Genomic DNA, 21,217 nt, shown 5'->3' on the forward strand with positions numbered 1-21,217 from the left:
ACTGGAGAGTGATCTGTATAGTCGGTGGGGGGGGCGTGCCTATGATCGCCTTCATTTGCATTTCCCCCATTTATGAATCCGTTGGCCTGCCTTGGATCATCCACGGAGCAGACAGGATCGGGCAGGTTAGTGAATCTAGGCCATTGTCCTTAGTGAATTTTGGGAGACTGGGAGTGGGCATGGGCTAGATTCTCAAAAATTTGTATTAAAAACTGATGGACTGCTGTTGAAGCTGCTGTTGTAGCGATTTAAAAAAGTGAGTCATTCTCCAAAAAATGCTCATGCAAATGAGGTTGGCGAAGAGTAGCAAAGGTTTGCTAAATTTGCATGTGCCCATCGCTGGTGATTAGTGATGGGCACATGCACAGAATAAATTAAAAAAAAAAAAAATTGAGTTGCAGAAGTCAAGCAAACCAACTTCCCCCCCCCCCCCCGGCAGTGGGAAAGATGCCCACTCCTTCCCACTGTCAAGCAACAGCCCCTCTTGGCAAAAGGAGAGATGCCCCCTCTCCTGCTGCCAAGCTACATACTCCCTGACATCTCCCAGGGAGACAGCACCCCCTTAATAAATGAAGTAAAGAGGCAGTTCCCTCCTTTTCAGAAATCACCATGGCCTGGTTACCTACCATACTGTCCTGTCTTTCTCTATTGCTCTCAGACAACTAATGTGCTTGGGAATCTGCCATTTTTTGCCCTTACTTTGTTATTTGCAGAGCTTCCTTGCATAAACAGCGTGTTTCCCACATCTGCACCTGTATTTGTCTATAAGCTTGAGCCAGATGGTGCAGGAAGTTCTCGTGGTTTCAAGTTTTACAGTGCAGTGACTGGATATAATAATTTGATTTATAATAAGTTCAATAGATATATACTGTTTGTGGTTTGACAAATCTGATTCTTGAAGCTCTGTTTCTTGTAGATAGTCTTCTGAGGTGATGTTTAGCTCAAATGTACCAACCTTGTGCTTCATCACGAGGCTTTTTTACCTGCAAACACCAACATTAGTAATGGGTCTTCCAACTGAGAAATTTCCTTTAGCGATACTCCTGCATAAATTAATTAGAGGTTATTAACCTAGTCCTTGAGCACTGGCTGGATAGTCTGGTTTTGAGATAAGTACAGTGAATATACCCAGATCTACCTCATTCTCTATGTATATTTATTGATGTTGACTAGGTCATAGGGATGAATTTAAGAACCACTGATTTTCAGTTTTGCTATCGTTAATATCCTTTAATCGTTTTCCCAACTTCTTCATCTGAAAGCTGAATGCTCACCAAAAACAACCATAGACTCCAGCTCTTTTAAAATAGAACATTTTGAAATTATGAATATATTTGTTTGGAAACTTGAGTATTTTAATACTTGATGAGTGTTTATTTTTGCCAGACCCAGTAACAAAAATCTCTTCAATGTACCATATGTGCAGTTGTGATACTGAAGATTCTGTATTCTGTAGAGGTGCTGCAGATTTGGCTTATCCCTCCAGAAAATAGCAATAGAAATGAATGCAAACATTTCTCATATTTTTAATTTGGGAAACTGTCAGTGTGAGTGTGTGTTTGGCATTAAGAGAAGAATTTGGGGGTCCCTTTTACAAATCTGCAGTAGTGATTTCCCTCCAGCAAATGCACTGAAACCCATTCAGTTCTTATGGGCTTTGGTGCATTTGCCACCAGAGAATTGCTACCGTGGCTTTGTAAAAGGGGCCCTTAGAAATTTGCCTACAATTTTATTTAATCTTATTTTCAAGGTCATAAAATTAATAGGAACTTTATTAATGCATACATTGTTTGCTTTGAACATTTTATTTATTGTTCCTAAAATGAACAATCTTATGCTAAGGGCCATGTTTACTATGCTTATGGCATAAAAAGGTTAGCTCTTTCTGCAACAGTCTTTGAGGATTTAATACTAAAACTTGACCTGTGCCACATGGTTGATGAACATAATATTAGCTGTAAGGCATTTAGCACAGGCTGATATACTTTAGTTTGCGTTACCTTTAATTAGCATTTCCCTAAATAATACTGAAAAGGTAAAGCAGAGTTTAGTTTTTCTGATCTAAAACAGTAGTTTATCAAGGGCTGATACAGAAAGCTAGTGTAGGCAGAAGCACACGATTCTCATGATAGTCTGCACTCAAGTTTCTGGGTGTGTAGTTCAGGAAAAGGGTCTGTGTAGAACAAGCATGTCAAACTCACGGCCCACAACAAACATCTTTGCGGCCCAGCTCCTTTGCCAGGTCCACAATAGCCTCTGGACTGGAGCCTCTCTTCAGCCCTCGGGCTTTCTCTGCCCCCTTGGGCCTTTTCCTTATCTTCGGCACACTGACGAGTGTACCATTACAGGTGCATGTTACTGGTGCGCCAGTCAGATCCCCAGTCTTCTGTGCAATGCATGCTCAAACGGGCTCCTTTCTTCCCTCCTGGCGGGCACTCATAATAATTCTGCTGCTGCTGGGAGTTGCGTTGCAAGTTGGAACCCGTCCCCTCTACCTTCGGCGGTCAGCTTCAACAAATTCAAAGGCCACTACCGCTGGAGGGCATCATCTGTGTCTTGGCTGTCACTGAAAAAACTCAAAAGATCCAAAAGCCTAAGAACATGGCACTGACCTGGAACCCAAATGAGAGACAAGGCATCCAGGTCACAAAAATAAAACAACCCGTATCCTCCTGCTGCCACTGGGTGGTAACTTTAATTTAAAAAATTAATTCATTGCTTTCACAATACAATAATAATAGGTAAATTGATCAAGTCAATACAACTCAACTGAAGAACACTAAATCACAATTGGCAACAAAGTTCTTCTCTAATCATTCCGGGAGCTCTTGTGGATCTTTTCCAGATAAGCCCCGCCACTAATGGAAAATGTGGACGCGCCGAAAGTTAAGCCCCGCCACCTTTTGCCAGCGCACGCAACCTTAACCAGTGAAGTTCTCAGCACAACAGCCCCACAACGCGGCGCGATGTGTATAAAGTAAAGTGTGTGGGGATTCCCCCCCACGCCCCCCCATCGGAGCACCCAAAAAAGATTATAAAAAAGAGGATATGAAACTTAACATTATCAAAAAAGATTATAAAAAAGAGGATATGAAACTTAACATTATAAAAAAATAGGATAAACTGTCGACCATTTTTTTAAGGGCTCCGACGGGGGGGGGGGGTGTGGGGGGGAACCCCCCCCCCCCCACTTTACTTTCTACAGATCGCGCCTCTTTTAAAAAATTTTTTTTTTGGTGGCGGGGGTTAACTTTTTGGCAGGGCTTATCTGGAAAAGATCCGCTCTTGTTCCCACCAGCTAATAGAGTTCACAGTTGCTTATGGCATAAAAAGGTTAGCTGAGGATTTAATACCAATTTCTTTTTTTGCTGCAAGCATAACAGTGCCCATAACTTTTTAAATACAGGGTATCTGTTACATGCAGATTTTATGCAAAAGAAATATATTTGATTCTGATATTTAGTCCACAAAATAACATTCCGGCACATGTGCAAATATGCACCAACAGTCCTGATCTGCCCCCACAATTCTGGGGGCAATTTACTTGTATTGAAATGTATAAACAATGTTTATGACTTTAACCCTTTAATTGGCAGATGTTGAACTTTCTGCTCTCGTTCAACAACAGTGCTAAGTAACAGGCATTTGGAGATGCAGATCTCCCATAAGAGCCATTGAAAACACACATTGCTTCTGAGCAACAATGCCAAATAAAAGATTAAAACAAGCTCCCAGTGTGCATTGCTATATCTTGGTGGGCTGGAGCCTCCCTTTCCTTGCTGCTTCTTTCCTGTTTGTTCTGAGTTCAGGGTGAGACTCCATTTTAATCAAGCACATGGCCATAGGGAAAGTATTGTTCTTCATTTGGTTACACCTTTCGAGCTGCTAGTCTAAATAGCTTACTGATGCTAAGTTCTGAAGTACAACAATATCCTCCACAAAGTGTGTGGAATACTCGTTTGGCTACCTCTATCTCTGGAATGCACTGGTAGAGTGTGGACTTAGCAGAAGGCAAGATTCCTTAAGAGCAACTGAATTGTAAATTAATTTTGTTTTGAGGTTTGTATTAAAAAAAGATTTATTTAAGGAATTAGAGTCCAGTCTAATAATATTATTAGGCTACAGGTCCAATGAGTTTATGCTAACTGGTATCCTCTGAGAGAGCCAGTATAACTTCCTTTTGCTTGGCCATGTGCAGAGTACTAGCTGCTCACATTCCAAAATCTTGTATGATGCATCTAGTGTACAAGCAGCCCCGGGTTAAGAATGCCCAATTACGTCAGACTTTTACTTATGACCCGGGGTCTACCTCTCTCTTCCATGTCCCAATGCGTCCCTCGTCCTCCCTTCCCTCCCTCTGTGCTGTGTCCCAAATTCGTGCCTCCCACAGGTGTTTACCTCCTCTGGTCAGCTCCCTCCTCCCAGCTGCACTTCTCTTTACAAAGCCACGGTTCATACATGCAGCCCACAGCTGACCCAGAAGCCTTCCCTCTGATGTCAGAGGGAAAGCTTTAGTGTCAGCTGTGGGCAGCATGCAAAAGCTACTGTTCATGGCTTTGTAAAAAGAAATGCAACTGGGAGGAGGGAGCCAACCAGAGGAGGTAAACACCCGCAGGAGGGAGGCAGGCAGGCATGAATTTGGGACATAGCATAGAGGGAGGAAAGGATGATGAGGAGCACGTTGGCACAGGAAGGGAGAAGCATGTCGCATTGGGACACAGAAAGAAGAGAGGGAGCACAAACCTCATACAAAGGAAGGAAGGAGGGAAGAAGCATTAACTTGAGACATGGAGGGAGTGAGGGAAAGAGATGCTGAGGTGAGGGAGGGAATTGAAAGGGAGAATTGTTGGGCATGGGTGTCTGAGTGAGATGGAAACAGAGCTGGGGAAATGAAGAAAAAGGAGAATTGTTGAGCATAGGGAGGGAGAAAGAAATTTTGGACATGGTAGTGGGAGAAATATGAGGTACAGATGCATGGGGAAGAGAGATGAGAGGGAGAAATGAAGGATGTGTTGGTGGAGATGGAACAGTGGGACAGATGAAGAAAAACGTAAATGTAAACCTCCTATCTTTCTTGCTATTTAACCTATAGTACTTTATTTTGAGGACTGTTTCTTTAATGTTTAATGTTTTTATAGACTGAACTGTACAGGATCCAGGTTACATACAAATTCAACGTAAGAACGTTTAAAAAAAACATAACTCGTTGTTAACCCGGGGACTGCCTGTACTCGTCTTGCTTAGTGCCCAAGTTCTGCATGCTTCAAATTTGCACATGATTAGCTTAGTATGTCAACAAGCAAAACTTCAGTCATCAGTGCACGGCTCTCTCTATTAGCCCTCAAATAAGTTCAAGCGACAGCATCAGCATCGTTCTGACAACATAATGGTAATTTGATTTTAAGTTTCCATCTTGATTCTCTAGTTAAATAGAATGAAACCTATCTTCCTGAGTACTGTCTAAATTCTGATTTACATATTGTTGCAGAGGAAACCATCTACAGCCAGATCTTATCTGGTGTCTGTTAATAGGAAATAGAATATGACCTTTGGTGTCTTTAGTTAAATTGGTTTATGAAACAAATGGAAAATGTACTTAGAGAAGTAAATAAGGGAAGTGTGATAGGTCATGAGGAGAGGTGCAATGCTTTTATCAGAATGCAGGGGGTCAGGTTTAATTGACTAATTCTAGCTGTATACAAAAAAATAGCTAGTGAGATCTTGAGCACTAAACAAGTGGCTATTGAGACATAGGCCTAGATTCACTAAACCCCCCCTTAACTTTCCGATCCATGTCCGGGCGACCAATTCACAAGGCTGCATGCGAATGGACGCAATCGGAGGCACGATCAGACAGAGCAATCCTGACACATGCGCAGACCATCTTTTTTGCCTTTAGATGGTCTGCGCATGTTCTTGCTCTCCGTGGAGTTTCATCCTTCACAGCTGGCCGTACTGTTCCTTGCTGATAACCCACACGTGTGCAGGCTGCCAGGTCTTGTGCTGCTCAGTCACACCTCTCGCTTGTTTCCCTCAGCCTGCAGCACCTGGTCTCCCTGAGGGCTGGGGTACTGCACACTAGTGCTGCCCGAATCAGGAAAAAATTTTTTGATTCGATTCCTGCCCAATTGGGTATTTTTTTAAAACATCCTGGTGGGCTTATTTTATAGCCTTTTCACCCCCTTTGCCTTCTCTTAACCACATTGGCGCTGCGGTGTAAACACAATAAACAAACAAAAAAGACTTTTCCTCTCTATGTTAAATCCTAGCTCACGTTTTCGGTCTAACACCAGCTCTGGCAGGATACACGTTTCAAATCTGACATATTGTAATCACAAAACAGAAAATAAAATTGTTTTCTCTACCTTTTGTTGTCTAGTCATTATTCAAATCTTGTTGGTCCCAGGCTGTGGTTGTCTTCTGATAACTTGCTTGCCAGTAGTGCTGCCCGATTCACAATTCGAATCGGTTCACCTGAAGGCCTGCAGCCCCCCGAAGGACTGCACCTCTCCCCTGTGTTTTCCTCCCTGACCTCCCATACCTCCATTCGAGCGGCCTACTATGGAGTGGCCGGTGCCAGGCTGGCACCCGTTTCCCCGCGCCCCTCTCTCCCTTATCAAGCTCCCACTGCCACAATAGGTTGGGGGGAGTGTGTCTGCTGGCTCACAATGCACTGCATAGCATTGCGCAATATAGAGCATTGCTAATGGCAGCTATCCAAAAAGCGAATCTATAACAAACCCATTTAACTGACATGTTATTTGAAAATTGAATAAAAGTATATAGTTGAAAAAAAAAGAATAAAGTTCAGGGTATTACCATTTTACTTTTTTTCCATTAATCAACATCTCCTCCCCCCCAATAGCTGCTGCATTAGAATAACTAGGGGCGTTATATAGAGCAAGGGTATTTTGCAGCATTTATTTTAAGTAGGGATGAAATCAAAGCACAAAAACAAACAAACATATAAGGTTAAAAATATTCCTAGTTTCAAGTTTATTGTAGTTTTGATTTAAACGCAATATCAAGTATTTTCAATGCGTATAACAATATTAAAAATTTGGGGGAACAAATAAAATCATTTGAGACAATAAAACATACAAACCTATCCATAGTTAATAAAGATACATAAGGAATATAAGGATAAACTACTATCCCCCTCCCCAATACTTCTTGAATTTGGCAAGCATGCATGGCCGCATAAACCTTTGAGCAGGGACGACTGCAACAGCTTGACATGGTCCTCGGGGAAGGAGTCCAGCAGGCGCTTGAAGAGCCGACCCAGGTCCGAGTAGCTCCGATGCAGGTACAGCCTGCAGAGATGATCGCCGGTACTTTAGCGATCATTGCAGGTTGCCATAGGCCTCGGGAGCTGTCTTCCCTCTGCCGCAGTCACGCCCCTCCTCTGATGTCAGAGGCAGGATCATGGCAGGAGGAAGACAGCTCCTGAGACCTTTGGCAACCTGCAATGATCGCTAAAGTATCGGTGATCATCTCTGCAGGCTGCTCCCTGCTGGAACCAGGTAAAAGGAGGCGCGGGAGGCCAGGAGGCAAGCCGGGCACTGCAGCACTTCACGATTGACCCTCACCCCTTGCCCTCTAAAGGAGGAGCGGCAGTTGTGCCGATCCTGCTTTAGGGGGTGAGGGGGGAGGGTCAGACAATGAATCGGAAGGCCAATTTTTTTTTTAAATCAAATCGATTCACCCGAAATGAATCGGTGAATCAATTCGAATCGTGAATCGGGCAGCCCTACTGCACATTGCAGCCCTACTGCACATTGCAGCCCTGTAGCTTGATCAGCTGCTGGGTGGGTGGATGCCACAATGTGAGCCGATTATGCCACATGCGCACCAAACACAGACTGGAACAGATGTCGCAGAGGTGCGCATGGTGTTAACTTATGCTTATATGCAGAATATAACTGTGTGTGAATTTGGGAGCAATGTCAGCTTTCTCTAACTTCTTATGATAGGGCAGAAAAATCCTACTGGATGTTAAAGGCAGGCATGGTTTTGATTGAGAATTACTCGTGAGCCTGTGGTTTTAACCTGTGGGTTTAAAGCGGGGCTGCACTGCGGCGTGTTCTGGAACAGAACTTGCAGTAGTGCATCCCCGCTTTAAACCTGTGGGTTTAAATCATGGGCTCGCAGAGAGGCAGGGTTTTGCACAAGGCAAAGAGCAAGAAAGAGCAGTCGCTTCTCTTTTGATCAGCCAGCCCAGTTGGTGTTCCTGAATTTGATTAGTGAATCGAGGCCCTTCCTACTTTGCATGCTATTTCCCCTCATTTGCATGCGTGGATCAGATCGGGAGGAAGGTTAGTGAATTGGGTTAGGGTCGCAAACTGGTTAGGACATGATCGGTGGGCTTAGTGAATCTGGCCAATAGTTTGTTTTTCTTCTTTTGCTTTATAGGTAGCTCCTATTCATGGTTGTATATTTGCACATTCTTGTGTTCTTAATTTTAAGTTTTAAAGAGTTATGATACAGTTTTACTGTGTAAAGGATTTAAAGACTCATTCTAGGTGTTATGCTCATTTTTTTTTTTAATGCAAATTGGGGTGCTGCTATGCTGACCTTCAGGAAGACACCTTGCAGGCATAAAATATGGCAAAGCAAACATAGATGTAATAAAATATATGGAGTGCTTTTATTTTTTAACGTGTATTAAGAGATAAGAACTAAACAGTTTTAGAATATAATTTAAAAAGGAGGAAGTCATATAGTCAATAAGTCAGGTTAAAAAACTTCAAGAATCTAACTTATACAGGTGCTTTAGTTATTTTCAACTGAACTTGAGGGTATAGATTAAGCACAGACTGCAGATAAAAGCGGTAATATTTGAAGACTAAACAGGCATCAAGATACTGTAGGTCAGGGGTGTCCAATGTCGGTCCTCGAGGGCCGCAATCCAGTCGGGTTTTCAGGATTTCCCCAATGAATATGCATTGAAAGCAGTGCATGCAAATAGATCTCATGCATATTCATTGGGGAAATCCTGAAAACCCGACTGGATTGCGGCCCTCGAGGACCGACATTGGACACCCCTGCTGTAGGTTAAAGAAGTGGGCCAAGGATCACTCTCCCTGTTGTCTATGTCTATCATGACTTTGGCCTAGATTTACAAAAGTCAGTCGTTATTACCGACTGGATCGCTTTTGGCCGATTCGCTGGCATCCCTCCTGCCTTTTTTTTTTTTTTTTTGGGGGGGGGAGAAGGTCCATTGTGGCAGGAGGGAGCGGGCATTGCTCCTGCCGTTTGTTTTAGGTGTATGGGGGGGGGAGTTTGATTGTTGGGGAGAGCCTGCGGTGGCAGTGTTTGTTGGTTTTTTTTTTTTTAATGAGAGATATTTTGCGTTTGTAATGCACACAAAATATCTGTGCCATTGAACCCCTCCCCCCCAAAAAAAACAACAAAACCCCAGGCAGTTACTGATATGTCTAGAGCAATTGGGTTTTACGATTGGTAAACCCCGATGCTAAATAGCCAAGCAATGTTTATGCATCAATCGCTTGGCTATTTTGCATGGGGTTTTACTAATTTGCATGGTTCGGATCGGATCATTAAATGAGCGAAGGGGAAAAACACGTGGTGGGCATCGGGGAATCCAATCTGATCGATTGCTAAACTGGTCAAACCGATTTAGCAACCATTGGGACACGATCAGTAAGTTTTGTGCATCCCCCAGTTTGTACTAATGGATGTCGAAGTTTAACACCCACTTATCAAGCATATTAAGTTTGGGCTGGTTTACTGTTGGCAAACCTGAACTGCCAAATGCACAGGCATGGCAGCATTTTACTGTGTTCTGCATCTTGTTTTCTTAGTAGTTTTAATGCCAGTTAGCATGTAAGAATCCTGTCGCCTGACATATTGACACTAAGACTGGTTGTGCATATGTTTTGTACGACTGCTTGCTTTATAAATGCTGAAATGAAACAAAGTATCTTCAAGAATTCTTAAACATTGAAGTTGCTCAAAAGGCTGACTTCTTGTGTTGTTCTGAAATACTTTTTTTAAAATCTAGCTGGCCATAAAATAAATAAATGTCAATGTGAATTATGGTGAAGGAAGTATTTTCTCTTTATGCTGTGCTGCTTTCCTTTTTAGGTAAGATTGTGCCAAAACCCCAAACTTCAGTTGAAAAATAGCCCACCATATATATTGGATATTTTGCCAGACACTTATCAACATTTACGATTGATATTGAACAAATATGACGACAGCCAGAAACTTGTTCAACTCAGTGAGAATGAATACTTTAAAATCTATATTGACAGTTTGATGAAGAAATCAAAACGGGCTATACGACTTTTTAAAGAGGGGAAGGAGAGGATGTACGAGGAGCAGTCACAGGACAGGTAAGAGCTCAAAGAAAAACTGTGGAGTTTTTCCTTTTCAGAATGACTTTGCGCTAATCGGCAAAATCAGTTTATTTTTGGGGGGAAAAACCCTTTTGCTTGTGCTTATGATCTGTTTAATTTTGCCTCTGAATAAGGAACAAAAAGCATGTCTATATTACAGTTTGCAGTTTAAGATTTTATGTAATGCCTTTCTGATAAGAGACAATAGGATACTATCACGGATTAAAAAAGGTGAATCACAGAAGAGTTAGCCATATAGAATTGAACTCTGTCTTTGTAAGTGTTTTTAGGGCCAATTTAAAAACAGTATAGGAAGTTTCAAGTTGTAGAATAGGAGGCAAAGAGTTCTAGAGAAGGAATTCTTTGCCTTTTGTAAACAGCAAGATTATTTTCTTAATATTAGAGCTCAATCAATATGTAAAGTTATTTTGGTTTAGTTTTTATAATTTACCTTTGATATCCTGCTTTACTCCGAAAAGATTACACTTCTCCCTCCCTATTCGCGGGGGTTGGGGCAGAGCCAGCCTGCAAATAGGGAAAATTCGCGAATAACTTTTGGGCCGGCTCTGACCGAAACCCCCCTCCCCCCCGGACTTTACCTGGTGGTCTAGCGGTGATGTGGGGCAGGAGCGATCTTCCTACACTCCTGCCCCGTGCAGAGCCGTGCTGTGAGTTCCTGTGGTCTCACAATCCTACAACTCACAGGAGCTCACTGCACGGGGCAGGAGTGTAGGAAGATCGCTCCTGCCCCACGTCACCGCTAGATCACCAGGTAAGGTCCATGCTCCTGGGGCGGCCGCTCGCCTCCAATTGCCGCTGCCACCGCCTCCTCCTCCTCCGATCGCCTCCCTCCTCGCCCCGATCCAAGTCCCGGGGCCATTTTTTTTTGATGCGGGCTACCAATGAGCAATTATCAGGGGGGCGGGGCCTGGGGAAAAAAAAATTCACGAATAATCGAAACCGCAAACGTTGAAACCACGAATAGGGAGGGGGAAGTGTACATGCATCTTCTTTGGTGCGTGCTGGGAGAATATGCAATGAAATTACTGTATCAACATTGGAAGGTAAAATTAGTATATTCACTAAAGCCCTGATTCTATTAAAGTTGCCTACAGTTAAGTGCTTAGATCAGCGCGACTAACTTAATTTTTTAAATTGGTGCAGATAATTGAAAGCACCATTAAAATTCAATCAAACAATTACAAAAAAAATTAATAGGCACCAACCACCATAACTCGATAGCCGCCTACTGGCAAGTAGGTATGGCTAGGGCTGGATTTGGAACAGTGTTTGGGTGTGGATTGAGTTAGGCACCGGTAGGGCACCTCCCTTAGACACACTCATTTAGGCTAAAAAAAAATCCTGGATTTTATACCAACTGGCACCTAAAAACAATTATATAAATGGTGCCTAGCGGTTGATTGACAACTGTACTGAATAGCACCTACGCGTTAGACACCATTTAGAATCCTTTCCATCCTGTTTGCTTTAATGTTGAAAATGTATGTTGTAATGTCAAGATGTTTTGTGCAGCAATGCATAGCTTTACTGGGAAGGTTGTATTTTAATATTCAGGGTGATTTTTCAATTAATGCTTGATGTGTATTTTTCATTACACACTGTGGCCTCCAGAATTGTAAATATTGTGTACAATTCTGGAGGCCGCACCTTCAAAAAGATATAAAAAGACTCCTGTCAAACAGCAACGAGTCTCACCGACTTCATCTACCGGCTGCTGGAGATGCATGGTGTCTACTGGCACCTTCCAACACTAGCTTTTTGACTGTTCCTTCATCTCTAGTTTTGGTCAGAGGTGGGGGATACTGTGAGTCACATTCTCCCCTCCCCTGCTACTCTGACTTACCGAATGGTAATACTGCGCTCTCCAATTCTGGAGCCACCACTTTCTCGTCCACACTCTGCTCTATTTGACATTCTTCTTGGACTGGCCATTAAGACCATGTTACTCCACTGGAAACATCCCTCACAAGTATGTACATCATGCTGGTGGAACATGGTTCTTATTGCCTTTCAATATGGCTGAACGCAGGGGATCACAATCAGCTTTTCATCGTATTTGGTCTCCGTTATTAACATACTAACTGTAGATGACTAACTGTACAGTGTTTTTCTTTCTTTTCATTTACTTCTGCCTATACACCTGTAATTGCTGAAGTTTTAGTGTGCTTTCATATTATCACAGTGTGCGTTTGGATTTGTCTGCCTTTATTGTTGATGATGCTGCCTGTGCCATTTTTGTTGGTTTGTTCTGTTTGATTTTTGTTTTGTTATTCCAATAAAGATGATTTTGTTATTCCAATAAAGATGATTGACTTAAAAAAAAAAAAAGATATAAAAAGGATGGAGTCGGTCCAGAGGAAAGCTATTAAAATGGTGTGTGCTCTTCATCATAAGGCGCATAGGGACAGACTTAAAGATCTCAGTCTGTATACTTTGGAGGAAAGGTGGGAGAGGGGAGATATGATATGCGCATTTACATTACATAGGTATTTAAATGTCTCTTGAGTCAAGTCTTTTTCATTTGAAAGGAAACTCTGCAATGAGTGGGCATAGGATGAAGTTAAGAGGTGATAGGCTCTGGAGTAATCTAAGGAAATGCGGTACTTTTTTTACAGAAAGGGTAGTAGATGCATGGAGCAGTCTCCCAGAAGAGAGGTGGTGTCTGAATTCAAAAGAGCCTGGGATAGGCACGTGGAATCTCTTGGAGAGAGAAAGAGATAATGGTTACTGCGGATGGGCAGACTAGATGGGCTATTTGGCCTTTATCTGCCATCATGTTTCTATAGTTTAGTCTACACTGAAGTGTTTTAAGGATGTATTAATAACATATGCACTAAAGAGATGCAATTTGATTTTCTTATTAAAAAATTTAATAAATAATAAATTGATGTGACAAAATAAATATATTAGCAAACTAAGGGTTTTTTTTGACCAATGATGATGACCACATCCCCATGAATGTGTTTTAAAAAGTACTTGAACACCTGGGCATTTGAGATCTTTTCCCCTATGTTTGTAAAACATATATACAGGCATCACTATATCCTTTAATCTGCTGCCATTTGTATTTATTTGGATAATAGTAGATCTTTATTTTTTCATTTTTGAACACTATATAGCATACACGCAAGGGTAGGTGGTGCCCCCCCCCCCCCAGCGCCCTCCTTTCCACCCCCTGCTCCTTCCTCACCACATTTGTGCACTCCTTTCCCACCCTTGTACCTCTTAAAATCTTCATGAGTGTGAGCAGCTTCTCCAGCCTGCTGCTCATGCTGGCTTTCCCTCTGATGTCACTTCTGGCCCCTTGACCTGGAAGTGATTTCGAAGGGAGCCAGGCCAGCATGAGCAGTAGGCTAGAAGTAGTTGCTTGTGCTGGCGAAGATTTTAAATAGGTACAGGGATGCAGGGAAGGGAGGGCGTGAACATGACATGAGGGGAGAGGTGCTGTCATCAGGGGCAATCACCCCCTCCCCCATGCCCTCCCCTTACTATGCCACTGCATACAACTGTCCTTTGACTGAGAGAGATACAATAGGAACTTCTAGTGGAGAACTTCTCCATGACTGTAGTACTTTAGCTGCCTAGAGTGTGAATTGTGATAGAAAAGGAGAGTGGATGTTTCTTCTAATTTGTAAATCTTTTATGTCATTTCATAGCAATGGTTCTGCAGCTGCCAGTACCTCGCTTCTATTTCAGTTCAGTAGCTTTGATTTTACCTTTTTAAAAATAAATCTTCTGTTGAAAGCCCCACTTATTTCCATAGTTTATCATTAACATCCAAGATTTTTCCTTGCAAAAACAGGAAAAAAGTACTGAAAGAGAATAATATGTAAACTTGGAAAGCAGTCAAAGCATGTGATACTGACAAGATACAAACTTTTTCAGTGATGAGAAGTATACTGTTTTATGGGGTGTCAGAAAGACCTTTGAAGACAAACTTCAAAAGATTCTTGAGATCTTCATTCATCCCCTTATGGCTTTATGAATAGTCATTTAAATAATTGTTATATAAATAAGATAATAACTTAGCTTTTTTCTGTTATTTCTTTTTGACTTCTTTTGTTCTTTTTTTCTTTTTTTATTAAATGTATTGCATTGCTTTCACTAGCGGTCAGCATATATTGCTCCCCTGCCGACGCGTTTCGCCTATCTTTGTCAAGGCATGGGGTCTGGATCATTAAATGCTCCTATCTGTAATGTGCAGTGGCTTCTGCACATTACAGATAGGAGCATTTAATGATCCAGACCCCATGCCTTGACAAAGATAGGCGAAACGCGTCGGCAGGGGAGCAATATATGCTGACCGCTAGTGAAAGCAATGCAATACATTTAATAAAAAAAGAAAAAAAGAACAAAAGAAGTCAAAAAGAAATAACAGAAAAAAGCTAAGTTATTATCTTATTTATATAACAATTATTTAAATGACTATTCATAAAGCCATAAGGGGATGAATGAAGATCTCAAGAATCTTTTGAAGTTTGTCTTCAAAGGTCTTTCTGACACCCCATAAAACAGTATACTTCTCATCATTGAAAAAGTTTGTATTTTGGTGATCTGTCTTGAGTTCACTTTAAGAATTGTTAGAATACTGACAAGATGACATATCACAGGTTTGTAGATATTGTAATAGGGCAAATTAATAACCACATTATTATTAACTTCTCCCCCTTTTACTAAGCTGTGGTAGAAATTTCTACTGCAGCCCAGAGTTCTAAATGCTCTGACGCTACTCTGATGCTCATAGAAGTCCTATGAGCATTGGAGCATTTAACGCCACGGTAGGAACCTCTACCGCGGCTTAGTAAAAGAGGGCCTTTGTGACTAGTAGTTTCTACTTTGTTATACACATTTTAGATAAGCCTGGGCATTTAATGGCTAACATTTTTCCCACAAGTGTACATTTCCTGGCTTCATAGTCCTTGGAGGACCTTTTCAGAACTTGAATACATTTTTTCATGATTTGGAGGTCACCCTAAAATCAGCTATATTGCAACTCTAAAGCCATTGCCAGCGGCGTTAGGTGCATTCCATTGTAACAGTCCTGGAATCAAACATGCTTTTTAGACCAATGTTTCTCAACCTTATAGGCAACATATACCTCAGTAGTTCTGAGAGTTTCTTGAAGTGCCCCCCCCCCGCTACTTTAGAAAAGATGAACTTGGTGTCCTGAGAAGTGTGGCAAGCCACATTTTCTAAGCGTACCTTGCAAAAAAGAGCAAGCAAGAGACAAATCCCTTGCACCTAAGTTGTCATAGAAACATGATGGCAGATAAAGGCCAAATGGCCCATCTAGTCTGCCCAACCACAGCAAGCAAGAGACAAATCCCTTGCACCTAAGTCGTCATAGAAACATGATGGCAGATAAAGGCCAAATGGCCCATCCAGCCTGCCCAACCACAGCATCCACTATCTTCTCCTCTCCATAAGAGATCCCACGAGCTTGTCCCAAAGTCCTTATCTCCACGTATCTATCACCCTTTCTGCAAAAACGTATTTCCTTATATTACTTCCGAGCCTATCGCCTCTTAACTTCATCCAGTGCCCTCTCATTCTGGCGCTTCCTTTCAAATGAAAGAGATTTGCCTCATGCATTAATGCTGCGTAGGTATTTAAACGTCTTTATCATATCTCCTCTCCCCCATCTTACTTTCAAAGTATACATATTGAGATCTTTGTCCCCATACACCTTATGACGAAGACTACTGACTATTTTAGTAGCTTTCTTCTGAACCAAGTGCATCCTATCTTTTTGAAGGTGTGGTCTCCAAAATAGAGAGCTGCACAGGTTTGGGGATGATGGGATCCCGGGGATCCCATGGGGATGCCTCCTAGGGTTGTGGGGATCCCTTGGGGACACCCCCTATGGTCGCGGGGATCCTGCGGGGTTCGATGCATCTCGAGCCATGAGGCTCGCCTTCTTTTCTTACCTGCCCTGCCGCAGCACACATAGCCGACTGGAAGTCTTTCCCGAAGTCAGCGCTGACGTCAAGGAAGACTTCCGGTCGGCTATATGCTGCGGCAGTACAGGCAGGAAATAGAAGACGAGCCTCGTGGCTTGCGTTACATTTGGATGGTAATTTGCTGGCAGATGAGGGCTGGGAGGTAAATGCGGAATGTAAAAGGGGGGAGGGAGTGCGTTTTTGGACACAAGGCATGAACATGGGAGAGAGAAGGGAAGGAAAGAGGTGGGGGAGAGAATGTGTTTTTGAACATAAGGCAAATTGACTGAATTAATACACAGAAGCATTATGCTTTTTAGGGCTCTTTTACTGAGTTGTGTGAGGGGCACCAACATTTAACACAGCAAAAATTGCCTGTGGGATATGCTAAGGTGTACTGGTTAGTTTTTGCCATTTGTGCATGATAACCACTAGTCAATTATTTTCTCCTCTTGGTTGGGGCGGTCAGTGGCAGAGAGTTGGAGTAGGTCTGGATTTACTTGTCAGTATATGTGCACATTGCTCACTATGCTAACTGGTTAGCGGTTACATATAATTGGAAGAGCTATGACAGACTGAATTACACATTTTGGTGGACAAATGTTTGTACCACTTATAAGTATGAGAGAATTAATGCGGAATGTTAGGGTTTATTAATACTTTTAATAGGGTGTGGAGCCCATTGACTGCATTTGTTGTATCGTAATAATTGTCATGTATCTTTATTAGATTTTCTTACATATCCAGGGGGTGCGGTGGGGAGAGGGAAATGTATGGGGACACAAGGCAGGAACTTGGGAGAGAGGAAGGGAGGGAATGCGTTTTTGGACACAGAAGGCATGAACTTGGGAGAGAGGAAGGGAGGGAAAGAGATGGTTGTGTACACGAGGAATGGAAGAAAGGAGAGTTTTTGGTCATAGGGAGGGAGATACAGTTGAGAGGAAGAAATATTGTGGTGGAACGGACAGATTGAAATGGATGCAAGAGGGAGGAATGTTGGATATAGTGGTGAAGGGAATGGAGGGAGAGACATGGCATGGTGCTGGAGAGGGGTGATAGAAGGAGAAATGTTGGGAATGGGACTGGTGGGCAGGGGCGAAAGATGAGAAAGGGATAAATGCTGGACCATGGTAGGAGGAACCAATGGACAGCAAGAATTTACAGAAGATGGGAAAGCAGAAAAAAGAAACTGGGACCAACTTTATGGAAAAATAAGTCTCCAGAAAACAAAGGTAAAAAACGGAATTTATTGACTAAAATATGTTAGCTTTGAGAAATGTATATAGCAGATGTCTTTGTATTGTATTCAAAAGAAAAGGAAATGCATTTCTGGTTTTATTTCTACAGTGTTGAAGTACTTGCTGACCCTTGCTGTGGCTGGTGGAGATCCCCAAGCACCGCCAGCAGAGGACCTCCTCTAGAGACGGCCAGAACTCCCCTTCACCAAGCACAGCAGTCTCTGGCAGCATCCATGAGCCACTGAGGTGCCAGCATCTGTGACTCAGGGACGCTACTTCTGCCTGCCAAGCTTGGCAAAAGGGACCCACGGCCAACTGCAAAGGAAGTCCTCAGCTGACAGCTTGGGAGTTCTCATGAGCTGAGTATTTATATTTACATTAGAGGCTCTAGTAGAAACCCGTTTACAAAGTATTCTTTCCCAATTAATATTTCCAAATGAATAAAGTGTCTTTGCTTATTTGTAAATGGGTCTCTACCAGAGCCTTTAATTCAGTAGCATAATTAAATGAAATAACTATTATCAGGACAAGCAGGCAGCATATTCTTAACGCATGGGTGACGTCACCGACGGAGCCCCGGTACGGACACTTTTAACTAGAAAGTTCTAGTTGGCCGCACCGCGCATGCGTGAGTGCCTTCCCGCCCGATGGAGGAGTGCGTGGTCCCCAGTTTCTTCGTTTCCGCGGAGCGAAGAAGACGCATGTGTTTTCAACGGCCGTTGAAAAATCAGTTTCTGCCTTCCCGCTCGCGTAATTTTTCGTTTTTTTTCTCTATTTTCCCTTCGGGTTACTTCTCTTTTTATTTTCAAAAAAAAAAAAAACTCGTCGAGTTTTCTTTATTTTTTCAGGCCAGCCCCGGCGGGGCCTGTTGCCACCATACAGGCCTCCGTCTTCGATTTTGCGGAGGCTGTGTTTCCCTTCTTGCCCCCTCAGCCAGGCTTTAAGAAGTGCCAGCGGTGTGCATGCCCGATCTCTCTCACCGACCCGCACAATTGGTGCCTGCAGTGCTTGGGTCCGGATCATCGGGCTGACACCTGCACCCGCTGTGCTACTCTTAAAAAGCGCACATTGAAAAATAGGCAGATCCAGCAAAATATTCTTTTCGGTACTGGATCTGCCATGGAACCTGCCGCGACGTCGACGGCACCTCAAAAGTCGGCACCGACTACTTCGACGCCACCGGATCCTTCTTCAGGGTCGCTGGCCCCAGGTAAGCCGGCGAAGAAGCCTTCCACTTCCCTTGAGCGCCCTCCTGCCACGGCTGCGACTCCGGTCCTCCCGGCACCGCGCCGACCCCGCAAACGCTCCGCTCCGATATCGGTGTGCCTCATCATTGGCCTCCTCATTGCCGGAGCGTGGAGCGGCACCTATGGTACCGAAGAAGAAAAAAGCGGTACCGGTGCCTCCCCTGGACGACTGCATCGCGGCCATACTCCAAGCCCAATTGTAAGAGCAGCTGCAGCAGCAACTCCAGCACCTGTTGCCGGCGATGTTGGCCCCACACCTTCCGGTACCGGACCGGTCCGAGCCTCGCCCGATCCCATCGGTGTCGACCCCCTCGGTACCGCTTAACACTTCCATGCCAGTGCTCTCGGCTGAACCACACCATTCCCAACTTACGGTGCAGGCCCGCTCTGATACCGACCCTTCCCGGTACCCGGAACGGCACCGGTCTTCCTCTCCCGGTACCGCCTCGGTACGCTCCGGCAAGTCTCTCTCCAAGACCCGCCATGCCGAGCCCTCCACACCGACGTCCCGCCGTGCGCACCCTGACATCAGGGACCCGGACTTATGGGAAGAATCCCCGCCCGGTACCGAGGAAGACGCTTCGTCGACAGACGAGGAACCCTCGGTGGCTGATACCGGTTCAAAACCCGAACAGTCCTCTTTCACAAAATTCCTCAGGGAGATGTCGACGGCTCTTTCCATTCCCTTAGAGTCCGACTCTAAAAAGTCCCAGGCTTTTCTCGATGCCCTAGACTTTGAGCAACCTCCCAAGGAATTCCTTAAGTTACCCGTCCATGACATCCTACGGGAAACTTTTTACAAAAACTGGGATAACCCCCTCACTGTCTCTGGGGCCCCTCGCAAACTGGATAGCTTGTACCGGGTCATTCCGATCCCAGGGTTTGACAAGCCTCAATTGCCCCATGAATCTCTCCTGGTGGAGTCCACCTTAAAGAAAACTCAGGGCTCCAGTGTCTATGCCTCCACCCCTCCTGGCAGAGAGGGGAAAACTATGGATAAGTTTGGCAAACGCCTTTTCTAGAATGCGATGCTGGCCAACAGGGCAAATAATTACACCTTTCACTGCTCCTTCTACATGAAGCATCTGGTGCAACAACTCTCCTCCTTACAAAAATACATCCCTGAACGTAAGGTCCCCCTCTTCCAACAGCAAATTTCCAGTCTGCTCCAACTCCGGAAATTCATGGTACGCTCCATTTATGACTCGTTTGAGCTGACCTCTCGAGCATCTGCCATGGCTGTTGCCATGCGGCGTCGAGGTCAGAAACCCTCAGCCAGGCCAGACATCAACCATCAAGACCGCCTGGCTAACGCACCTTGTCTTGGTGATGAACTCTTCGGGGGAGTCCCTGGACTCAACAACCCAGAAACTCTCGGCACACGAGACCAGGTGGGATACTCTGGTGAAACCTAAAAAGAAGACTCCGCCTGCTCGCCCCTACAGACAGCAGTCTTCCTACCAGTGCAGGTTCTCGGCCAGACCTCTCAACCCGCCACAACAGCAACCTCGCCGACCTCGTCACCAGCATCAAACTCAGGCTTGCTCCCAGTCTCACCAACCTGCCAAGCCTCTCCCTCCGTCAAAACCATCTCAACCCTTTTGACTCTTTTCTCCAGGGCATGGCCAGTCTCCCACCATCATTGCCTCTTCCTCAGCCTATCGGAGGACGCCTCCAACTTTTCCTCAGCCGTTGGGAGGTCATCACATCAGACCAGTGGGTCCTCAACATTATTCGCCACGGCTACTCTCTCAACTTTCAGACTCTTCCACCAGACAGTCCTCCCAAAGAGTCCGCTTTCCACTCCTCCCAATCCTCCCTCCTCCTGAGGGAGGTCCACTCCCTCCTTCTTCTCAACGCCATTGAAGAGGTACCCTCAGACCAAAGGGGTCAGGGATTCTACTCCCGCTACTTCCTGGTTTCCAAGAAGACAGGAGACCTCCGTCCCATCCTCGATCTCCGGGACCTCAACAAGTGTCTGGTCAAGGAAAAGTTCAGAATGCTCTCCCTTGCCACGCTTTACCCTCTTCTCTCTCAACACGACTGGCTATGTTCCCTAGACCTCAAAGAAGCCTACACTCACATTCCAATCAATCTGACTTCACGTCGCTACCTCCGATTTCAGATACAGCACCGCCACTATCAGTACAAAGTGCTACCCTTTGGCCTTGCATCATCGCCCAGGGTGTTCACCAAGTGCCTTATTGTAGTGGCGGCCTTTCTCAGGTCTCACAACCTCCAGGTGTTCCCCTACTTGGACGATTGGTTGGTGAAAGCACCTACGTCTCCTTGGTTGGTGAAAGCACCTACGTTTCCACTTGTGCTACAAGCCACTCAGCACACCATCTCCTTCCTCCATCTCCTGGGGTTCGAGATCAACTACCCCAAGTCGCATTTGCTTCCCACACAGC

The 21,217-nt window shown here is 44.2% G+C and overlaps 1 protein-coding gene across 1 annotated transcript in view; it reads left to right on the top strand.

Annotated features, from left to right (window-relative positions):
• The window catches only part of CBLB (Cbl proto-oncogene B), a 209,836-nt gene that overhangs the window by 18,152 nt on the left and 170,467 nt on the right, over positions 1 to 21,217 (top strand). Inside the window, exon 2 of the mRNA XM_033942334.1 lies at positions 10,108 to 10,358. Coding sequence (XP_033798225.1) covers positions 10,108 to 10,358 — 251 coding nt within the window. The remainder of the gene's footprint in view (positions 1 to 10,107; positions 10,359 to 21,217) is intronic.

This window comes from Geotrypetes seraphini, chromosome 4 (assembly GCF_902459505.1).
Source record: "Geotrypetes seraphini chromosome 4, aGeoSer1.1, whole genome shotgun sequence".
Lineage (NCBI taxonomy): Eukaryota > Metazoa > Chordata > Amphibia > Gymnophiona > Dermophiidae > Geotrypetes > Geotrypetes seraphini.